At 53.4% G+C, this 20001-nt stretch overlaps 2 protein-coding genes across 34 annotated transcripts in view; one reads left to right on the top strand and one right to left on the bottom strand.

Annotated features, from left to right (window-relative positions):
• ST3GAL4 (ST3 beta-galactoside alpha-2,3-sialyltransferase 4) overlaps positions 1–20001 on the top strand; it is a 111079-nt gene that overhangs the window by 38061 nt on the left and 53017 nt on the right. For 13 of the 29 annotated variants that reach the window (XR_015157565.1, XM_086383717.1, XM_086383719.1 and 10 more), the window contains exons 2-10: positions 687–759; positions 1062–1146; positions 1580–1660; positions 1859–1956; positions 2158–2218; positions 2906–3001; positions 3087–3276; positions 3902–4045; positions 8893–9036. Coding sequence is in view for 28 of the 29 variants with exons in the window: in XM_086383717.1 (XP_086239843.1) it covers positions 687–759; positions 1062–1146; positions 1580–1660; positions 1859–1956; positions 2158–2218; positions 2906–3001; positions 3087–3276; positions 3902–4045; positions 8893–9036 (972 nt within the window). In the remaining variant the exon portion in view is untranslated. Of the gene's footprint in view, positions 1–686; positions 912–1061; positions 1147–1579; positions 1661–1858; positions 1957–2157; positions 2219–2905; positions 3002–3086; positions 3277–3901; positions 4046–8892; positions 9037–9298; positions 9957–20001 lie in introns of those variants that run through there. The other 16 variants (XM_086383727.1, XM_086383737.1, XM_086383729.1 and 13 more) reach the window with 4 other exon arrangements.
• KIRREL3 (kirre like nephrin family adhesion molecule 3) overlaps positions 18795–20001 on the bottom strand; it is a 604223-nt gene continuing 603016 nt past the window's right edge. For all 5 annotated transcript variants that reach the window (XM_086383694.1, XM_086383695.1, XM_086383696.1 and 2 more), the window contains one exon: positions 18795–19997. In XM_086383694.1, coding sequence (XP_086239820.1) covers positions 19554–19997 — 444 coding nt within the window. In that variant the 3' untranslated portion in view covers positions 18795–19553. The remainder of the gene's footprint in view (positions 19998–20001) is intronic.

The raw sequence follows: 20001 nt of genomic DNA, 5'->3' as shown, positions 1-20001 counted from the left end.
GCCCCTCCTGCTCTCTATGCTCCCATTAAAACAGCCGCCTCCACTGCCTTCCCCAGTGCACCTGGGCAGTGAAGGCTTGGACGTTGTGACTCAGCCAGAGTCTACAAGGGCTGAAGGAGGCCTCCTGGACCATCTGGTAGCCCCCACCCTCACCAGGGTGTGGCCCCAGTGGACCTATTCCGGTGGAGTAGCGGGAGCTTGGTGATGGAAGGGTGGGTGGTGGCCAGCACCAAAGGAATGCCTTGAATATGCAGAAGAGATAAACTTCACTTCACTTGTGCAAATGTGAATCACACCCTTGTACCTTTGAGCTTAACTTTCACATAGAAAATGGGTGGATGTGCATCTCTTTCCTGGAGCTGACCCTTCTGAGGTCAAACCAAGGGAGACGACAGTGAGGGGAGCCGTGCCTGGGAAGCTGGGGTGGGCCGGTCTGGCCTGGGATGGAATCCGTGAGCGGTGGGATGTGGTTTCCCTTTCTGGGGCATAGGATCCCTCTGGACCCCTGAGGTCGCCTTTGAGGGGTTAGGGGGACATCCAGAGTGAGGAGGGCTGCTCCCTGGATGGCCCTGCAGCTGTGCACTTCCTGGAGGCGGGAAGAGGCAGGCTGTGGGTGTGCCCTGGTCCGGTGCCGAGGCCAGAGCGTTCACGGCGCTGACCGCACACCTGTGACTCCTGCCTCCTAGGTGGCCCGAGGCAGCCGGGATGACAACTCTCCCCAGGAACCCTGGCACCTGAGAAACATGATCAGCAAGTCCCGTGAGTGTTCGCCACGAGCTCCCCACGCTCCGCGATGGGCTCCCCGGAGGCAGTCTTCAGCATCTTCCCTCGACCCTCCCGGGGGTTGTGGAAGGGCAGATACGGAGCTGGGGGCACCTCTCTTCCTCTTGAAGGATGGCAGACATGCTCAGGTCCAAGCCCGGAGCCAGAGAACTATGGCCCAGCAGGGGCCTGCTCTGAGCTGGGGTTGCGGGAGCCCCGGGCGGGGCAGGTGTGGCAGGTGGCCTGGGGCCGTGCCTGCCTGTTCCTGCCTCCAGCTCTTGTGTGCATTCGCCCCGCAGGCTGGAAGCTCCTGGCCATGTTGGCTCTGTTCCTGGCTGTCATGGTGTGGTACTCTATCTCTCGAGAGGACAGGTACATTGAACTGTGAGTCCATCTTTCATGTTCTTCTGTGGGTTTTTCATTTTGTTTTTGTTAGGAAGGGGGCTCAGGGATGGAGTGTCATGGAGTGGGGACCTGGTGGTAGGGAGGACGGTTCAGAGAGCCAGGTGGTGGCCTCTCCCTTACACTATTAGCTCAGAATCTTTCAGTGAGCGTGGTTGGGAGGGTTTGGGGAGGTAAGGTCTGGGATGGGTCCCCAGGTCTCTTACCCAAGGGGTTTAGGAGAAGGAAGAGCTGGGTTCGCAGTGATTTGGTTTCAAGGTGGGACTTGGGCTGAGATGATTCCACCTTGTGAGTCACTCTCCAGGGCCTTGGAGCCTTCATGCCCTGGGAGGAGGTGAGAGCTGCCTGGAACGCTGGCCCCTGGGCCTGGGAGGTCTGACTGGAGCTCCTATCTCCTCTTCTTTTCTGTCTCCAGCTTTTATTTTCCCGTCCCAGGGAAGAAGGAGCCATGCCTCCAGGGTGAGGCAGAGAAGATGGTCTCCAAGCTCTTTGGCAAGTACGTGTGTGAGGGTGGAGGTGGGCTGAGTACAGCTAGGAGGAGGAAACCATGCTGGAGGACATGGGTCAGGTGAAGCCAGTGAGGACGGGGGAGGCCTTGGACGTGTATACATGATGATAGTCTGTGGTCTGACCCTGTTTCTGGCATCAAGATTAATCACTTTCTCATCCCCTCCCTGCCTTCACCTCTGCACAGCTACTCCCGAGAACAGCCTTTCTTCCTGCAGCTTAAAGATTATTTCTGGGTCAAGACCCCATCTCTCTATGAGCTGCCCTATGGGACCAAGGGGAGTGGTAAGTGCCTGCCTTGGGGAGCGGGGTGGGTAGGAATGGTGGCCTCACCTTGGCCACACTACTTCTCAGTCTTTGCCACCCACGGTCCCAGCACCCAAGTTCTCAGCCAGGCTCAGACATTGGGGTCAGGGGAGGAAGGGCTGGCAGCCTTTGGAGAGGTTGCTGTTGTCATCAGCCCTGTCGAATCTGGTCCTTTTGCAGAAGATCTGCTCCTCCGGGTGCTAGCCATCACCAGCTACTCCATCCCAGAGAGCATCCAGAGGTAAGGAGACATGCCTTCCTGCCTCAGTGAGAAACAGTCGTGGTCCAGCACCTCCCAGTGAGCCTGCCTGTCTCCAGGGAGGTGGGGACACCAGTCCCTATGGCAACCGAGCCTGGGTATCGTGTTGCTAGGGTGGGCAGAGGTTGCTGAGGGTATTGCCGTGGTAACAGGCCAGCCTTAGGGGCAGTCAGGGACTCTGAAATGGGATTGCTTCAGAGTCCTTCCCAGGCATCTTCCCTCCTCTCCTCCTCTCTCTCCTGTGCTCTGCTCAGCTTCCTCTTCCTTGAAAGCCCAGGGCTGCAGAGTCAGCATGACCAGGAGCAGAACTCTTTGGAGATGCCTGGTCCATGTAGGGGCTTCCCAAGTGGTGCTAGTGGTAAAGAACCTGCCTGCTGATGCAGGAGACTTAAAAGACACGGATTCCATCCCTGGGTCAGGAAGATCCCTTGGAGGAGGGCATGGCCACCCACTCCAGTGTTCTTGCTTGGAGAATCCCATGGACAGAGAAGCCTGGCGGGCTATAGTCCATGGGCTTGCACAGAATCGGACACAACTGAAGTGACTTGGCGTCTGCACTGTCCATGGGAAGCAGGGGCTGAGGGGGCCTGGGGCAGACGAGGACAGGAGAGCAAGGTGAAGCCGGAGCAGGGGCTCCTTCCAGGCCTCATCACCCTGTTCCCATGGCAGCCTGAAGTGCCGCCGCTGCGTGGTGGTGGGGAACGGGCATCGGCTGCGCAACAGCTCGCTGGGAGAGACCATCAACAAGTACGACGTGGTCATCAGGTCTGTATGGCCGCCCTTCCCTCTTCTGTCTGGGAACAGACCAGCGGAGCTCAGGGTGACGGGCATCCTTCTCCCCGCCTCCCAGGTTAAACAGTGCCCCTGTGGCTGGCTACGAGCAGGACGTGGGCTCCAAGACCACCATGCGTCTCTTCTACCCTGAATCCGCCCACTTCAACCCCAAAGTGGAGGACAACCCTGACACACTCCTCGTCCTGGTGGCTTTCAAGGCCATGGACTTCCACTGGATTGAGAGCATCCTGAGTGATAAGAAGCGAGTACGTGGGGAGACTGGGAGCGGAGCGGTCTCGGCCTGCGGTAGGGGAACGCTGCCCGGGCTCAGGCCCTCCGGCTCTGTCATGTGTGCCCAAGATCCTCAGGAGCCAGTGAGGGCGAGGCGTGAGCTCAGTGTTCTGCCACAGCGTTCAGGCAACGGCAGCCCAGGGCGCCCCAGTGAGAAGCCTGGGAGCAGAGGGACCAGTCTGTAGGCATCTCCAGGTGTGGGCAGGTTAGAAAAGTCGAGATCTCTGTCCTTTTAGGCGGACACATCCCAGAAAGTCCACTCTCTCTCTTTGCCATCGGTTGAATGTTGAACTGTCCAACTGACCGTTTTCTGCCAGATGTTGACCTAGCCCCTTCTACCTGTGTGGATGTCACGGGGAGTGAGCAAGGCTTAGACCCCGTGCTCTCCACACCATGTCACCTGGCCTCCCACGGGGACTGCCCCACTCCCCTCTCGCCCTGCTCCTCCCCTCTGGTCCCGACTCCCACCCCTCACCCCGCACTCATGAGGATTCCACGCCATCCCCACATGGACCCCTTTCCCTGGAAGAGCCCAGCGGCCGGACTCGAGAAGCAGGTTTCAACCCACTCCCCTCTCGCCTTCCGTCCCCACCCGCCTAGGTGCGAAAGGGCTTCTGGAAACAGCCTCCCCTCATCTGGGACGTCAACCCCAAACAGATTCGGATTCTCAACCCCTTCTACATGGAGATCGCAGCCGACAAACTGCTGAGCCTGCCGATACACCAGCCACACAAGATTAAGCAGGTGATGAGGGGTTGTGGACGGATGGGGAGGCCAGAGGGCTGGGGTCCTGGGTGGGAAGCAGGTGGGACTTCCAGAGGCTTGGGGAGGTCCGGAGGACCCCAGACGAAGGGAGAATACCAGTGGAGAGGGCGGCATGCGTCTGAATAACACAGGCCCCAGGCACACACCTGTCTGTAATGAGGCTGGTGCACTGATGTTTACAGCAAGGCAGAGTTTGTACTCTTTCTTTGTTTTTCTTTAAAAGAACAAATGGCAAGTTTTTTCTTTTTTTTAACTATATACTTTTATTTATTTTTGGCTGTGCTGGGTCTTCGTTGCTACATGGGCTTTTCTCATTGTGGTGAGTAGGGGGCTACTGTCCAGTCGCGGTGCCTAGGCTTCTCATCCGGTGGCTCCTCTTTTTGCAGAGCACAGGCTCTAGGGTGTTTGGGCTTCAGTAGTTGAGGCACGTGGGCTCAGTAGTCGCAGTTCCCAGGCTCTAGAGGACAGGCTTGGTGACCGTGGCACACGGGCTTAGTTGTGGCGAGGCATGTGGAGTCTTCCCGGACCGGGAATTAAACGTGTGTCTCCTGCGTTGGCAGGTGGATTCTTCATCACTGAGCCACCAGGGAAGCCCAAGAGTGCAGATTCTTGAGATGCCCAGAGGCATCGCCAAAGTGGGGCATCAGGGAAGGGTGTTTTTATGGCTTGGGGGCTAGAGTTAGAGGATGGTTTTGGCAGGCACTGATCAGAATCTGTACCCTGGGGATTTACTGGGACAGGCAGTAGTCTTTTTTTTTTGACTATGTGGCTTGTGGGATTTTAGTTCCCAACCAAGCATGAACCTATACCCCCAGCAGTGAAACTGTAGAGTCCTAACCACTGGTCAGCCAGGGAATTCTGGACAGTCATAGTCTTGTTTTTGGAGCCCAGCCCAAATGAACATGGAGCCCAGCCCAGATCCTTCTGTTACTATTTGATCACTTTATCTGTGATCTGATCTTGGAACATTTTGGTCTAAGGAAGTTAAAAGAATTGCAGTTGGCCCTGTGTACCCTGGTTTGCTAGGCGTGGCAGTCTGGGGAGGCAGGATGCGTCGGCAAGTTATGGTTTTGGTTTTGGCTCTCTAGTGGTCTCTGGCTGACGGGCTCCGTCATACTGGGTAGCATCTCAAGCAGGTACTTCCTCATGTCTTTGAGCCCTCGGGTTGTGTTGGGTAGGAGACAGAGGTAACTATCAGAGAAAGGACTCAAGGTGCTGCCTGCTGTATGGCCTTGGGCCAGTCAACCACTTAGAGGCTTTTTCTTATCTGAGTGGTGGAGAAATGATCAGTACTGACCTTTCCAATAGCCATTCTGGGATTTAAAAACATAATTATGTAATGTGCTTATCATCAAGATTGGAACACTGCGAATGCTCAATAAATATTAGCCAAATTTTGTATAAATGATTTTATTCTTTTTTTTTTTTTTGCTGTGCCACACGGCTTGCGAGATCTGTTTCCTGAGCAGGGATTGAATCCATGGCATCAGTGGTAAAGAACCCATCTGCCAGTGTAGGAGATATAAAAGATGTGGGTTCGATCCCTGGGTTGGGAAGATCCCCTGGAGGAGGAAAAGGCAACTCACTCTGGTTATTCTTGCCTGGACAATCCCATGGCCAGAGGAGCCTTGTGGGCTACATACAGTCCATGGGGTCGTGAAGAGTTGGACACGACTGAAATGACTTAGCACGCATGCATGGCAGTGAAAGCTGGACTCCTAACCACTAGGCCATCGGCCACCAGAGAACTCCCTATGATTTTATTTTTTACTGAATATCTATTATGATTCAACTTCCTGTGTTGAATGCCTGCTTTCGTAACTGCTTAGCACCAGGCCCCAATTTTGAATACACGGGGAGTAAGACATGCTCTTTGCACTAAGGAAACTCAGCCTAGCAGAATAAACACACAGGTTGTAACCTGGAGTGGTAAGATGCTCTGGCAGAGAGTTGTTCCAAGTGCTGTGGGGTCTTGGAGGAGGCGTAGACCTCTGCTTTGGGTTGTCCGGAGAGGTACCATCAGAAGAGGTGAGACCAGAGTTGGGCCTTAAGGGGTCATGGGGCCCAGGGAGCAGACACTTGGGGAAAGGTATTTCATTCGGCAAGACCAAGCAGCGCCCCTGGCACTGAGTTCTAGTGCTCGTGGAGGTGGATGGGGGACAGCAAGGAGGAATTTTACACCCCTGATGGCAGAGGGTGAAGGCTAGAGGGAGAAGCCAGAGATGAGGACAAGAACCTGGCTTCTAGCAGAAGGAAGAAGAAATGGATGGACCTGACATCCATGTTGGTTTCCTGTCACTGCCTAACAGATGACCACAGTTTAGCGGCTTAAAACAACACCCATGTATTGACTCATAGTTCTGGAGGTCAGACGTCCAATACAGCATGGCTGGATTCTCTGGTTAGAATATACAAGGCTGAAATCAAGTTGGCAGTCTGACTGCATTCTTGTCTAGTGGCTCAAAGTGGCAATCCACTTCCAAGTTCATTTCTATTGTTGGAAGAATTTGGTTCCTTGTGGTTGCAGGACCGAAGTCCCCATTTCGTGGCTGGCTTTCAGCCTGGGGTGACACCCTCCACCTGTTAAGAGCTGCCCACATACCTTGCTGTCCGGCCCCCTCTATCTTTAGGCCAGCAATGCGTGATAAATCCTTCTTGTGTTTCACATGTCCGACTTCCTCCACTGCTGACCTCTAGACCAGGATGTAAAAGCTCATGAAAGGAGGTCAAGCCCACCAGGATTGTCTATCTTCCGGTCCTCTGTGCCATATGAAGCAATCTAACACAGAGTAATATATCTTATCATTTTCGTAGGTTACACACACTCTCAAGGGCAAGGGTCATTGGTGGTCATCTTAGAATTCTCCTGCTATAGCATTGATTTTCGGAGAAGGCAATGGTAACCCACTCCAGTGTTCTTGCCTGGAGAATCCCAGGGATGGGGGAGCCTGGTGGGGTTCACACAGAGTCTATGGGGTCGCACAGAGTCGGACACGACTGAAGCGACTTAGCAGCAGCAGCATTGATTTTAAGGTGAAATTGAGGGCTGTATGATTGTTCCAGGTTTCCAGCACAACTGGGTGGATGGTAATATGTTTAACAATGACAGGAATACAGGGGGAGAGGAGGGTTTGACTAGTTAAAAAGCCCACGTCCAGGCAGAGCTGCTAGAAGGTGATGAATGTGTGGTTTGGCAGAGGTCTGAATGGGTTGAGATAACACAGTGGAAGTAAAAGCAACAGGGTTGAAAGGGAAGGCTGGGGCAGGAAGTGACAGATAGGAGAGCGCAGAAAGGGGCCCTGGGGAATACCCGGCCTCGCGGGGTCTGACAAGTTCCGGGGAGTGGCTTGTCAATGGGAGTGGGCACTGAGGTCTGGAAGGTAGGTCATCCCAGCCAAGAAAGAGGATGTGTGAGGTTAGGCTGTAAGGTGGCACATCCCTGTGGATGAATTAGGGGCAGGTGGAGAAACTGAGATCTTCATAGCAGGCCCTACGGTGGGGGGTCGGGGGGTACTGCCGACCCCACTTTACGGAAGGCAGAGCCCACCCTCATGAAGGGCGCACAGCCCGGGAGTGTGAGTGCTCTGGGGCTTCCAGGAGAGGTATGGTTCTCCAGGATGGAGAGCAGAACCTTTCTACTCCTGGAGAGACTTGTTTAATAGTTCTAAGCCTCAGTTTCCCAGCTGTATACAATGGGGCTAGTAAAAGTATCGATCTCAAAGTGTTTTTGTGAGGACTGGATGAGAGGTGGTGCAGTGGTAAAGAATCCATCTGCCAAAGCAGGAAATGTGGGTTTGATCTCTGGGTTGGGAAGATCCCCTGGAGGAGGAAATGGCAACCCACTCCAGTCTTCTTGCCTGGAGAATCCCATGAACAGAGGAGCCTGGTGGGCTGCAGTCCGTGGGGTCACAAAGAGTCACGTGCAACTGAGCAAGCACATACAGATGAGATGACATAGGGGTAAGATAAGATACTGTCTGGCACATAGCAAGTGGTCTGAAAGTCATAGATACTATTATTATTGTTGTCATTACCATCATTCTGTAATCATCCCCAAAGGTCTTAATACATCCTTCCCCAGAGGTATTAAGCTGTATTATGCCATATGGTAGGGCTGCCCTGGTAGCTCCGCTGGTAAAGAAACCACCTGCAATGCAGGAGACCCTGGTTCGATTCCTGGGTCGGGAAGAGCCCCTGGAGAAGGGATAGGCTACCCACTCCAGTGTTCTTGGGCTTCCCCGGTGGCTTAGATGGTAAAGAATCTGCCTGCAATGTGGGACACCTGGATTTGATCCCTGGGTTGAAAAGATCCCCTGGCGGAGGGCATGGCAACCCACTCCAGTATTCTTGCCTAGAGAATCCCTATGGACAGAGGAGCCTAGTGGGCTACAGTCCTCCGGGTTGCAAAGAGTTGGACACAACTGAGTGACTAAGCACAGCTTTAGCGTGCCATATGGTAGTCATGAGCCACATGTGGCTATTTTGTTTTTTTTTTTTTAGCTGTGTCCCATGGCTTGTGGGATCTTAGTTCCTCAACCAGGAATCAAACCCAAGCTCTTGGCGGTGAGAGCTCAGTCAGAGTCCTAACCACTGGACCACCAGGGAATTCCCCACAGGAGGCTATTTAAAATTTAATTAGAATTGAATCAAATAAAAAGTTCAGTTCCTTAGCTGCATGAACCCCACGTGGCTCCTCGCTGCCATATAGGACAGCACAGATGATGAACATTTCCATGATACTAGAAGATTCTGTTGCAGAGCGGTGGCCTAGAGATGCTGAAAGACTCTGGCTCCCTCTAATACCTTGCCCACCCCTTGTCCCTCAGAAGCCCACCACAGGGCTGTTGGCCATCACCTTGGCCCTCCACCTCTGTGACCTGGTACACATTGCTGGCTTCGGCTACCCAGACGCCCACCAGAAGAAGCAGTCCATTCACTACTATGAGTATATCACGCTCAAGTCCATGATGGTAAGTGGTCCCTGCTGGTGAACTGGGTGGAGCCAACTGGCCTGGGGACACGGAGTGAGTGAGGGTGGTGCTGGGGGCCCAGAGATGGTTCACCTGTGAGTCACACAGAGAGAGGCATCTGGACTCCCAGGCCAGCATCCTCCTTATTCTGTCTTCCTTGCGAGAGCCGGCCTGGGGAACAGAGCTCCAGGGCGTGGGGTCACGGGAGAGCCAGAGAGCTGCTTAGAAGTTCCTCAGTTTGCTTCCTTGGCTGTCTCCACAGTGGTCAGGCCACAATGTCTCCCAGGAGGCCCTGGCCATCAAGCGGATGCTGGAGATCGGAGCGGTCAAGAACCTCACTTACTTCTGACTCGGGCAAGGGCTGTTCCCATCGGCTCACCCTGCTGAGCGGCCCCGGTCCGTGCCTCTGGGGGTGCCAGGTGCCAGCATGGCCGGCTTGGACTCACCTTCTCCTGTGTGGGGAGGGGGCCAGGTCTAAGATGAGGCCGTGCCCCTGGCTGCTCTGGTGGAGGCCAGATGGAGTCAGGGTGGAGGCCCTGGGGCAGGAGGGGCTGCGCCTGGGCATGGGGGCTTGCTTCTGTGGCATCCCCTCTCTGCCAGTGCCAGGAGATTATTTAAGGGGCTATTTAATTAAGGGGTAGGAATGTGCTGTGGGCTGGCCCCATGGCATCCAGAAGAGGGGGCATATGACAGTGTTCTGCTCACTTTTGACACAGACAGAAGTGACGCACCCACTACGGCCTAGGCCCAGAGCGGGCCTCCCAGGAGGGTGGGGCGTCTGAAGTGGGTGGTGCCCCACCCCCCCACAGAGGGGCTGCTCCCTCCCAGCAGGCTTGGGAAGAGCACTGGCACAGGGGCTCCATGGTGGAAGTGACCTAAAATAGGTTACAAATTATTAAACTATTTTTCCTAAAACAGAAGCAGCTGTGATACTCTTTGTCCTTTCGGATTGAAGAAGACGTGGATGGGGAGCGGGCCACAGCGGTGGGCCCCCTCGCCTGGTGGTGGGCAGGAGGGCCAGGGTTATTTGGGAAGTCATTGTTTACTGAATATGATGCTTGGGTGGTGCCAAGTCATGCACTGTCACCCTGACATAGCAGGCAAGTGACTGGTGCCCAGACGGCCCTGTCTGCTGGACACCTAGCCTGGCTCTGCATCCTGGTTTACGCTCCAGAGGCAGGAGGGGCAGCACCCTCATTCCCCTCCCTCTCCCTCACCAGCCTTGTTTCCAGAATCACATGTTGGAAGGTGTGTGTTTGAGGACAAGGGTGGAGACAGACAAAGAAAGCCAAGTTTCCTTCTCAGATTAAGTGGGAATCATAAAATGGAGTTTACAGAAAGTCCTGCCAGGGGCCCAGGCAGCCAGAATTGGGATGGGCAGGGCACGGGTGTTGTCTGAGGGCTTGGCAAGGCCTGTGAGCAGTCGATGGGCCAGGCGATGGAATGATGGAATGCTTTTGTCCTCCACCCCCTCTCCCCGCGGCCCAGGTTTTTATAATCGTGATAGCCCTGCTGTCTGCCGGTCTCTGCCCGGCTTTCTTTCCCATCTTCCCAGACCCTACTAAGCTGCCAAGTGGGCTTCCCGCCACTCTCCCAACTGTGCCTTTACATCTGGAGCCAGGAGGGAGAGCCGGACCTCCCCCAGAGGGAAGGGACACACAGCTGTGTTCCTGGCTTTCTCGGAAAGAGTTGCAGCCTTGAGGTTTTGAGACGGTGAGGCTGGGACAGGACAGATAAGGAGGGGCAGAGATTTCGGAGGAGCAGAGGACCATGGCAGGGGATGGACTTGCTCTCTCAGAAACCTGGCAGAACCCCTCTGCTAGCTGCTGTCCCCCCAGGGGTGAGAGCAAATAGGGCCGCAGCCCCAGGCCCCCTGCTTTCTCCTCCACATGGGCCAGCTTTGTCCTGGGGAGCCTTGCTGACCCCGCCAGGCTTCAGTGTGTGCAGGAACCTTGCTCAGCTTATTCCTGGTGCATCTGCAGCTGTTGCTTGTGAGGGTTTGCATGGGAGTGTCCGGTTCCCCGCGCAGGCCATTGAAAGTGGCTGTCAGCACGTATGATCCAGCTGTCCTGGACTGGGGCCACTGCCTGTTACTGGATGTGCCTAAACTCGAGCCAGAAACCAAACTCATACCCCTCCCCCCGCCAAACTCCACACACACACACACACGCATGTAGACATGGGAGCGATTTACATTTTTGCATGAAGTGTGTGATGCCTACACACAGTCCTCCATGATTACATCCACACAGGAGTGTGTATGGGAAGGGGGTGTGTATACCCCCCAAACTGGCCATTGCTCCCTGGGTGGGGGCATGGGCTCAGCGTTCTCCAGGGTACCCCAATCGCAGGTGGACAGAGGCAGCACCAGGGGCCCCAGGGCAGGTGGTGGAGCTTTGATGAGGAGTTGATGGCTGGGGCTCTTTTGAGTTCTGAGAAAGGGCCTGCCATTCTTCAGTTAGCCTGACCAATGCGGATGAACTGCCCGCCAGCCCACCTGCCCGGAAAAGGAGGCAGGAGAGACGCAGGGCACGGCAGAGGGAAAGTACTTGACTTGCTTGCCACTTAATTCTGTACGACCTTGGGCTGATCACTTCTCCACGTTTGTGCTCCAATTCCTACATTCCTTGAAATAGGAGGGAGGGTCCAGCCAATGAGGACCACCTGTGCTGAATCATCTGGGTGTGATTTAAGAATGCAGATTCTCGGGTTTTACCCAGGCCTCTGGGGATGGAGCCCAGGAATCTGGAATTTTAACAAGCACCCGCAACCACTGCCCTGGTCGTCTAGACTACAGGATAATCTCAAGGGCCTCTTCCAACTCAACAGTCTGCGTGCAAAACCCAGGCTAATCCCCGGTGCCCTTGAGCCGCGTTAATTACGCGCAGGCGCGGTTTTGTCCCGCGGGCGGGGGCGGAGGCCGGGTGCAGCGCACGCGTCGTCGGCCCCGCTATCGCGGGGCAGGGGCCACCCGGGCAGAGCGGCGCCTTAGCGCGGTGCGCCCGGGGGCCTCCCGGGGTGCTGAGAGGCCGGCGCCTCCCTGGCAACCGGCTCCGGGCCTGGCAGCGGCCGCTGAGCCCGCGCCCGTCTGTCTGCCTGGTTTGCAGGCGAACCACGGTTTTTTCCAGGGGGCTTGTCTGAACTCCCGCCGGGGCTGGCTCATGTGACCTACGTTGATGTCACCGCTGGGGCGGGGGTGACACAGACTCGGGCTGCAGGCCATCGGAGGAGATCCGCCCAGTGCGTTGTAGACCGTGCGCCCCATCTCTCCGCCACAGAGGCCTGGAGAAGAGGCGGAACAACCAGCTCCACTTCCTAGCTGGGCAAGACAGAGCCTGGGTCTTTAGTCCGTCATCACGTCGAAATGATGTTCTGTATTCACATCAAGTGAAAGTGCTGAGCACTTCAGGTTTTTATTGACACTTTCCGAGGATATGAATACATCCAATTGCCTTCCCCCAGAGACTGGCCAGCAGCCTGCGAAAAGTTTGAACTCGGAAGCGGTTTTGTCTGTGAGGCAGTTAGGTGTAAGCCCACACACACAAAACCGTGCTCTGTCACGTGACCTGTAAAATAGTGATTACGCATGCCTGTCCCACAAGGAGGTTTTAAGGATCTAGTGGGAATATGTCTGGAAAAACATCGGGTCGACTGTAAAGTATGATGTCAATGTTAGATTGGAAAGCTACTTTTTGCATGATGGAGAATACCTGAAAGCATATGAAACAGGTGAGGTCCATCTGGAAGGTCAAACGTATGCCCAGGTAGGGCTAGTTACAGAAAAGTGTTTGTCTTCAAGTCACCAACAAGCTCAGCAGAGGAAGGTAAGAGGCTGGTAAGAGGACTCAAATGCAGGCTTCGCAGAAAACAGCAAAGAACTGTGAGTTCAAACTGCTCTCTGGCAATGGTTTTCAAGTTGAAGTCAGATACTCTCAGGTGCTTTTGGAGAAAGGTGTTTTTTGGGTGGCATTATCTGTTTCTCTCGACATGAGTTTGAGCCAACTCCAGGAGATATTGAAGGAGAGGGAAGCCTGGTGTGCTGCAGTCCATGGGGTTGGAAAGAGTCTGCCTGGTCTGAGGGCTGAACAACAACGTTTCCATGGCAGGCAGCCTACCAGGGCAGTTTGCTAAACAAAGGTTGAGAAGTACATCTTAATAGTTGGTAAGCTCCCCCCAAACCATCTGACTGTTTTGATGTCTTAATTATAGCTTCAGAAAATTATTTGTTAGTTTTGAGCATTTCCTTGGTTTTGTACCGGATGTGATTCCAGGAAATCTTTCCAACTTAAGAGTTTGAGGAGGGATCTGTGTGTGTATGTCAGTAGTTAACGGACTGTTTTCCTGACCAGATCTTTCTTAGTGACTTGACCTCTCTTGTTAGAGTTTATGGGGATTCTGTACTTGAGAATTGAGGCAGGGAGATGAACCTTAGGTCTTATTAGATGACAGATTTGGGGGGGCCCTAATGTATTGGGGGCCCCCCTCTTCAAGTAAAGGGAATGCAGGCAGCTGGGAGCAAACTGGGGAGTGCAGTCCGGTATAGGAGGGTCAGCACAGAGGATTTGACAAAAGGCTTTAGGAAAAACTACTTTGGGAGCCAGATTTCAGCTTTCCTGGGAAGACCAATTTAAAGTACTGCACCCCTCACCCCTCAAACCCCTCTTGTTTCCTCTCAAGAATCTTGCAAGACTGGCAGAATAGAACTGGTGGAGGGAATGATAGGAATCACCCCAGGGAGTTGAAGTTGGAATTACTTAACTAAGCTGTTCCAGAACTATTATTCTGAGGTTTCCTAAAACATCATTTATGTACCTCACCAACTTTAACACTTAAGGAGTGTCTTCACTTGCCTAAAAATGTGTTTCTCTCCTAAAGAAAAATATCAACAAGAGGACAAGTTACAGTCTGGTAGGGAGATTCTTTCCAGTTCTGTGCTTTTTTTCCTGTACATTTCTGTTCCACCTGTAGCCCTGCATGGCAAGAGAGCTAGAGACAATTTTAATTAAAAGTCAGATAGGAAATTCTCATCTGAAAATTCTGCTGTAGAAGCCCTGAATCTTTATCTGTATCACTTTATCACTAATGCCTTCTCCATTCAGTATTTCTCCCAAGTGCAGACCCCACTAGTGTCGTGGATTTATCTTCTAATCCTTGGGCAGCAAGGCCCTGGCCCTTTAATTTCTTTACAAAGGTGATGAAGATGGTATCTTGAACCTAGTTCCCTTGAACCTGTGTTTGCTTAATGGAGGATGACCTTTGCAGGGATAAATCCCTATATTCAGCTTTTATTCTGAGTGGCACTCCTAGTCTTGTATAAGGAGGAGTAGATTTCAGGTAAGGTCTAGTTAATAAGACCCCGATTCTCCCTAAGAAGACCTGTTTCTTGAAACTTCACATACCTTGTCTTTGAATCTTAGTACTTTAGAGTCACTCCAAAGAAGACAGCTATAGAGAAGCCTTATGTGACTGTTCTCATAGCTTTCCAAGGGCCATAGTTTGAGAAGCAACAGAAGGAAGTTCCTTTGTGTGGCCGGGGCTCCCTGGTCAGTGAGCACAAGGGAGGCATTTGGACCAGGGATTGAGGCTATCCCAGCCCTGTGGGTGGGCTGAGCCGGCTGGCCCAGGGAGGAGCTCTGAGAACATGGAATGGCAGGCAGATACAGGCCCCAGGGATGTAGACCAGAACTCAAGGATGGATCTTGTGAATCTCATGTGTTCACAAAAGGCCTTGTAAAGATGAGGGCTGTGGTAGGTGTGAAACCACAGGACCTGTGGTCCAAAAGCTTTCAGTACATGTCCAAGATTTCACCAACAGAGAGGAGGAAGAGATGGAGCCAGGAAGAACAGCAGTTAGAGAGGGAAAGAGTGGACGGGCCTCTTCCTGCAGCACAAATGTGTTCATCCAGGAAAATAAATCCTTATGTTTAGAAAGAAAAGTAGCTTGGGATTGTCTCATTTTTCCCAACTGATGACCTAGTTAGGAAAATGGAAACACAGGGAGTTGGGGAAAAGATGAGTCTTACTGAATTTGAGAAGTAACGTCAGAGCAAGGGAGTGTGTGATCAGTGACTCTCAGAGATCTGTAGTTTTGATGCTGAAGGTGCAAATGGCTGGCCTGTGGTTACAGCTCCTAAAAACAGCTTCCATAAGAGGCTTCTTTAAAGGGGAAGTAGACATCAAGATTTGGTTGAAATGTCCTTGGTTTATATCTAAATGTTCATGTTTTTGAAATAAACATCTATATGCAAATTAGGATCATTTTTATTTAAATATTTATACTTTTATTTCAACAAAGAGTTGATTTTATAGGGAAACTTCCTAGAAGAAACTAATTACAGGACCCCCCCCCCCCCTTGTCCTTTTTTCTGGTGGCATCACAAACCATGCACTGTACCTGGGAAGGGCTGGTGGGACTCCTGGAGTGTGTACCTGGCGTTTCAGTTCTGATCATTTCATAGCAAAGGCCCTGTGCCCCGTGTGTACCCCTCCCCCACCCCCACATAGGCAGTGCAAAGGAATTTTTGTTGGCTTCTTTTCTCCTGTTCTGAGAAATCTCCCAAAAGCCTTATTACGTTTGCTGTTATTTCTCGTGTTCCCCTCCTCTCTGGAAGCTCCCAGGCAGCTTCAAGGCCTGTGCCTTTAGAGCACTTGTCTCAGTCGTCTTCATCAGAGATGGGTTTACTATGGTGGGGCTTTGGGGCTTTGTATGAGACCACCTTCCATTCCATGAGAGTTGAAGACATGGTGGAAATAACCCTGGGCTTTCCAGACTGATAACGAGCCTGAGAGTTAGAAACCGGGCCCTCGGCCAGTGACTCAGAGCCAATAACGAATTGTAAAGCTATCGGAAAGCTGGATCCTGGCCTTGGGAATGGGGCGTTGTGGGTGGGGGGTGATTTGATACACAGACACCCTTTCCCAGGAAGTTGCTCCCGGTCATTCGGGGACTGGGGGTGGAGGATGCCAGTCCTGCTTTCCTACTGGAGCTGCAGCCTGCCCTTCCTCTGCCCGCCCCCGAGTGGGTCCTTATGGCCTTCAGCACCGGCCGTTTTCTAGGATGCAAGCGGCCTTAGGCCTTTGCTGTGGATGGAAACATGTCACAGAGGAAAGCATCTGTGTTTAATCTCACACATGTCACTTGTTAGCTCTGTGACCTTGGGCTGGTCTTTTGGTTTCTTAAGCCTCACTCCCTTGTCTGTTAAATGGTGATACTTTGTAGAAATGCAGGAATTAAATAAGATTACGGATGTGAAGCACTCATTTCAGTTGATGTGAGGTCACTTGTAGGGAAATTCAGGGCTTCCCACTGCCTTCAATTTTTTTTTTTTTTAACACTTCCCTTTACCAACTTTTTTTGCCTTTCACTCCTGCATGAGAAGTAAATGGGGCCAGAGGGGTAAAAGGATGTGCACGGCTCAGTCCAGCATCCTTCTCAATGCCTTGGTGATAGAGCCTACTGATTTCACCTACCTGTGTTCTTCTCTTTCACCAAGGCCTTACGTGTGATTTCGTAACCTTTCAGTGATTCTCCGCTGTGTTTCTTCCTTGGAGAGGGCTCAGGGGGTAGCCCCATCTTCTGTGATGTCCACAGCCCCATCCTAGGAGTGTCTGAGCCTCTGAGGGAAAAGAGGGTTCTGTTCTCCAGAAGATCATATTTCTTACCAGGTTATTTTGTGCCATAACCTTGGGCTCCAAGAAAAGAATGGGCACCTCCATTCTTTTAGAAGAACTGTGTATTAGGGGTGGTGATGATTGCGCAGGGGGTAAGGGGCAAGGTAGTCTGTGGTGAGGATTAGAAGGTCAATTTTCCACCCGCCTCCAAGGTGGGGAAGCGTAGAAGTAAATGGACAGATTGTCTTTAGGTCATCCTCCTCCTATTCTAGCACACCAAGGCATTCTGCATTTGATCTTAGACCCTTATTCTTTAATAGCAAAGGCAAGACATATATGGGAAAGAAGGCTTGTGGGGTTAGAGGGCTTGTGGGGTTAGAAGACAGAGGGCTTCCCTGGTGGCTCGGTGGTAAAGAATCTGCCTGCCGATGCTGGAGACACGAGTTCGATCCCTGGTCCGGGAAGATCCCACACGAAGCCCATGTGCCACAAGTATTGAGCCTGTGGTCTCGAGCCCTGGAACCACAACTGCTGAGCCCACGTGCTGCAAGTACTGACGCCTGTGCATCCTAGAGCCCATAGCCCACAGAGCCCTTGCAACAAAAGAAGTCACCTCAATGAGAAACCTCTGCTAGGTAACAAAGAGTAGCCCCTCCTTGCCACAGCTAAAGAGAAGCCTGCACAGCAATGAAGACCCAGCATAGCCAAATAAAATTTTAAAATGTTAGCAATTATTGGGAAAAAAAAAAATTAAGCTGGAGCCCACAGGAATATGTGCTGGGCCAGAAATGGTGCTCTGGTACCAGGAGCAAGCTGTGGGGCTGGGATGCTCACTTACATTTCTTTATCAGTTTCTACTCCCTCCGGCTTGGGGGCTATAAAGGAAGATATAAAGGAAATGGGAGGTTCTGAAGCAATAGGAAATATGGTGGAAACCGATAAATCCTCTGAGTGGAGATGCTACGAAGGCTACGCATAGAGTCTGTGGATTGAGGCCATCCAAGGAAGCAATCAGAGAAGGCAGTGGCACCCTACTCCAGTACTCTTGCCTGGAAAATCCCATGGACAGAGGAGCCTGGTGGGCTGCAGTCCATGGGGTGGCTAAGAGTTGGGCACGACTGAGCGACTTCACTTTCACTTTTCACTTTCATGCACTGGAGAGGGAAATGGCAACCCACTCCAGTGTTCTTGCCTGGAGAATCCCAGGGACAGAGGCGCCTACTGGGCTGCTGTCTATGGGGTCACACAGAGTCGGACATGACTGAAGCGACTTAGCAGCAAGGAAGCAATGGTGGAGAGAAGCAGCCTTTCATGATGAAGGTTCCCATGATGGGTAAGGACTCCAGGGAAAGTTGGAGGAGAAGAGGCTAAAACTTAGGAGGAAACTTCAACCTTCAGGACAACATGGCTTCTGCAAAGCTCACAGAGTGAGCATTCTAATTTGGCCCTGTTTATCCATGCCAGCCTGTTGGCCATCACCACGCCAAGCTTTCCACCCAAACAAAGCCATTCTTGGAACATCATTTGAGTCTCACAGTGTTGGGGTGCTTGGTGGCACAGGCTCTTTGAAGAGGGCCTCCTCCCCTGAACCCCCAATGGAGGGAGCTGACCTTGCAGAATACTTCCAGAAGAAAGGCCTAGAAGGACCCCACCAATGCCCCTTTGCCCCTGAGCTGTATCTGGCATGAGTCAGGTGGTTGGTGAGGCCCTGCTTTCGTGTGCCCTCTGGGTTGGGCACTTCCTAGAGGAGTCTGCCTCTAGGTCTTGTTGCCATCGCAACCAGAGCTCTCCACTGCCTGGGAAAGCCGAAGGAAAGCCAGGCCAGGAACCCTGGGTTCCCAAAGCATCTTCTGAGTTCTTGGGGTCTCCCCTTGTCTCAGCAGGAACAAAAGAACAGAATGGATCTATTGGAGGCAGGGCCCCTAATGTTTATTCTCAGGTGGCAGGTAGGCATGAGGAGCTGATTTGCATCCTCTAGTGGCCCTGCAGTTGTACTGAAGACAGGACCACGGTTCTGTGGGTGCCTCTAGGCTCAGCTGAGAAGGCGAGTCTCATCACTTGAAAGGCCTGCTTGCTGGTCCCCTCAAACCCCATGCATCCCCAAACACAGTCTCTCCAACCGCTGTTTAAAGAACCCTGACCAGAGCAGCTCTCACACTCCTTATATTGACTCTGAATGTGCAGGGGTGGGGGAGGAGGAGTACACGAAGCAGGGGTAGGGAAGGCTCTGGGTCACACAGCCTGGCGAGGGGTCCCCGCGTGTCACACTCCCCCTCCTTCCCTCTTTCTCCCCCCAACTGCCCCCCCCGCCCCCCACCCAGACACAGTCTCTGATTAGACCAGTCCCACTGCAGAGCTGAGAGGCCTCCAGTCCAAGGACAGAACTGCAAGAGTATGGACACAAAACACCGAACAAATTGGGGTGGCGGCCAAGGGCCAGGGCCGGCGCTGGCTTCCCAGCCTCGGAGGTTGGGAGCGGCAGGGGGCGCTGGGGTAGCTCAGCACCGGGGAGTGCTTGACCCCCTGCTTCCCAGGGCTGCGGTACTGAAGCACAAGAATGGGGGCAGGGCTGGCGGGCAGCAACGGGTACAATTCACAAAAGCAGAGTTTTAGCTGCCTCTGGAGCCTGTGGGAGGAGCAGGTGGAGGAGGGCCTCCAGAAAAAGGCCGGGACTGAGAGGCGGGTAAAGAGCACACCTCCTCTCGGCTGCTTCCTTTTCCCGTGTCTCTACTTGTAAGTTGTGTGCGCTGCCGCCAGGCCCACGTTTGTGCTCCATCGGTCGGGGCTGCGGGGAGGGTGGTGGCCCTCGGGGCTGTCCTGAAGGCGGCTGCTTCCGGGGTCCTTTGCAAAGTCTCTGCAGAGCCAGACCGAGCTCCGACCCGTCCCCCACCCTCGGTCTGGGATGCTCAGACGTGCGTCTGCATCCGCCGCTGCAGGGGCCGGCTGGGGTCGGAGTTCTGCGAAGAGGACTGGGAGTGGTGGGAGGAGGAGGCCGAGGCCTTGCTCGCCTTGTCGAACTGCACGTAGCCGTCCTGCTTGCCGCTGCTGCTGACGCTGCTGTCGCACTGCGTGTCCAGGAACGAGCTGCTGTCGCTGAGCGAGCCCCGCTGGAACTCCCGCTCGCAGAGCTCGATGGACGAGCTGCCCATGCCCAGCACGAACCTCTGCCCGTAGTCGTAGAGGCGGCCCTGGCCGCTCAGCGTGCTGTAGATGTTGGTGAAGGACATGCCAGTGGGCACGCGCTGCTTGCCTGTGGGGCGCAGGTCCGGCTGGCAACTGGACAGCGAGATGGTGGGGGTCGAGTGGTGCTCCTTGAAGGTGTTGACGCTGTAGTAGCCATTGGTGGGGTCCTGC

The sequence above is a fragment of the Bos grunniens genome, chromosome 29, assembly GCF_055505025.1.
Source record: "Bos grunniens cultivar Pamir isolate PY7600 chromosome 29, Bosgru_T2T1.0, whole genome shotgun sequence".
Lineage (NCBI taxonomy): Eukaryota > Metazoa > Chordata > Mammalia > Artiodactyla > Bovidae > Bos > Bos grunniens.
The sequence above is the reverse complement of the archived record's forward strand: the minus strand, read 5'-3'. Positions and strand labels throughout refer to the sequence as shown.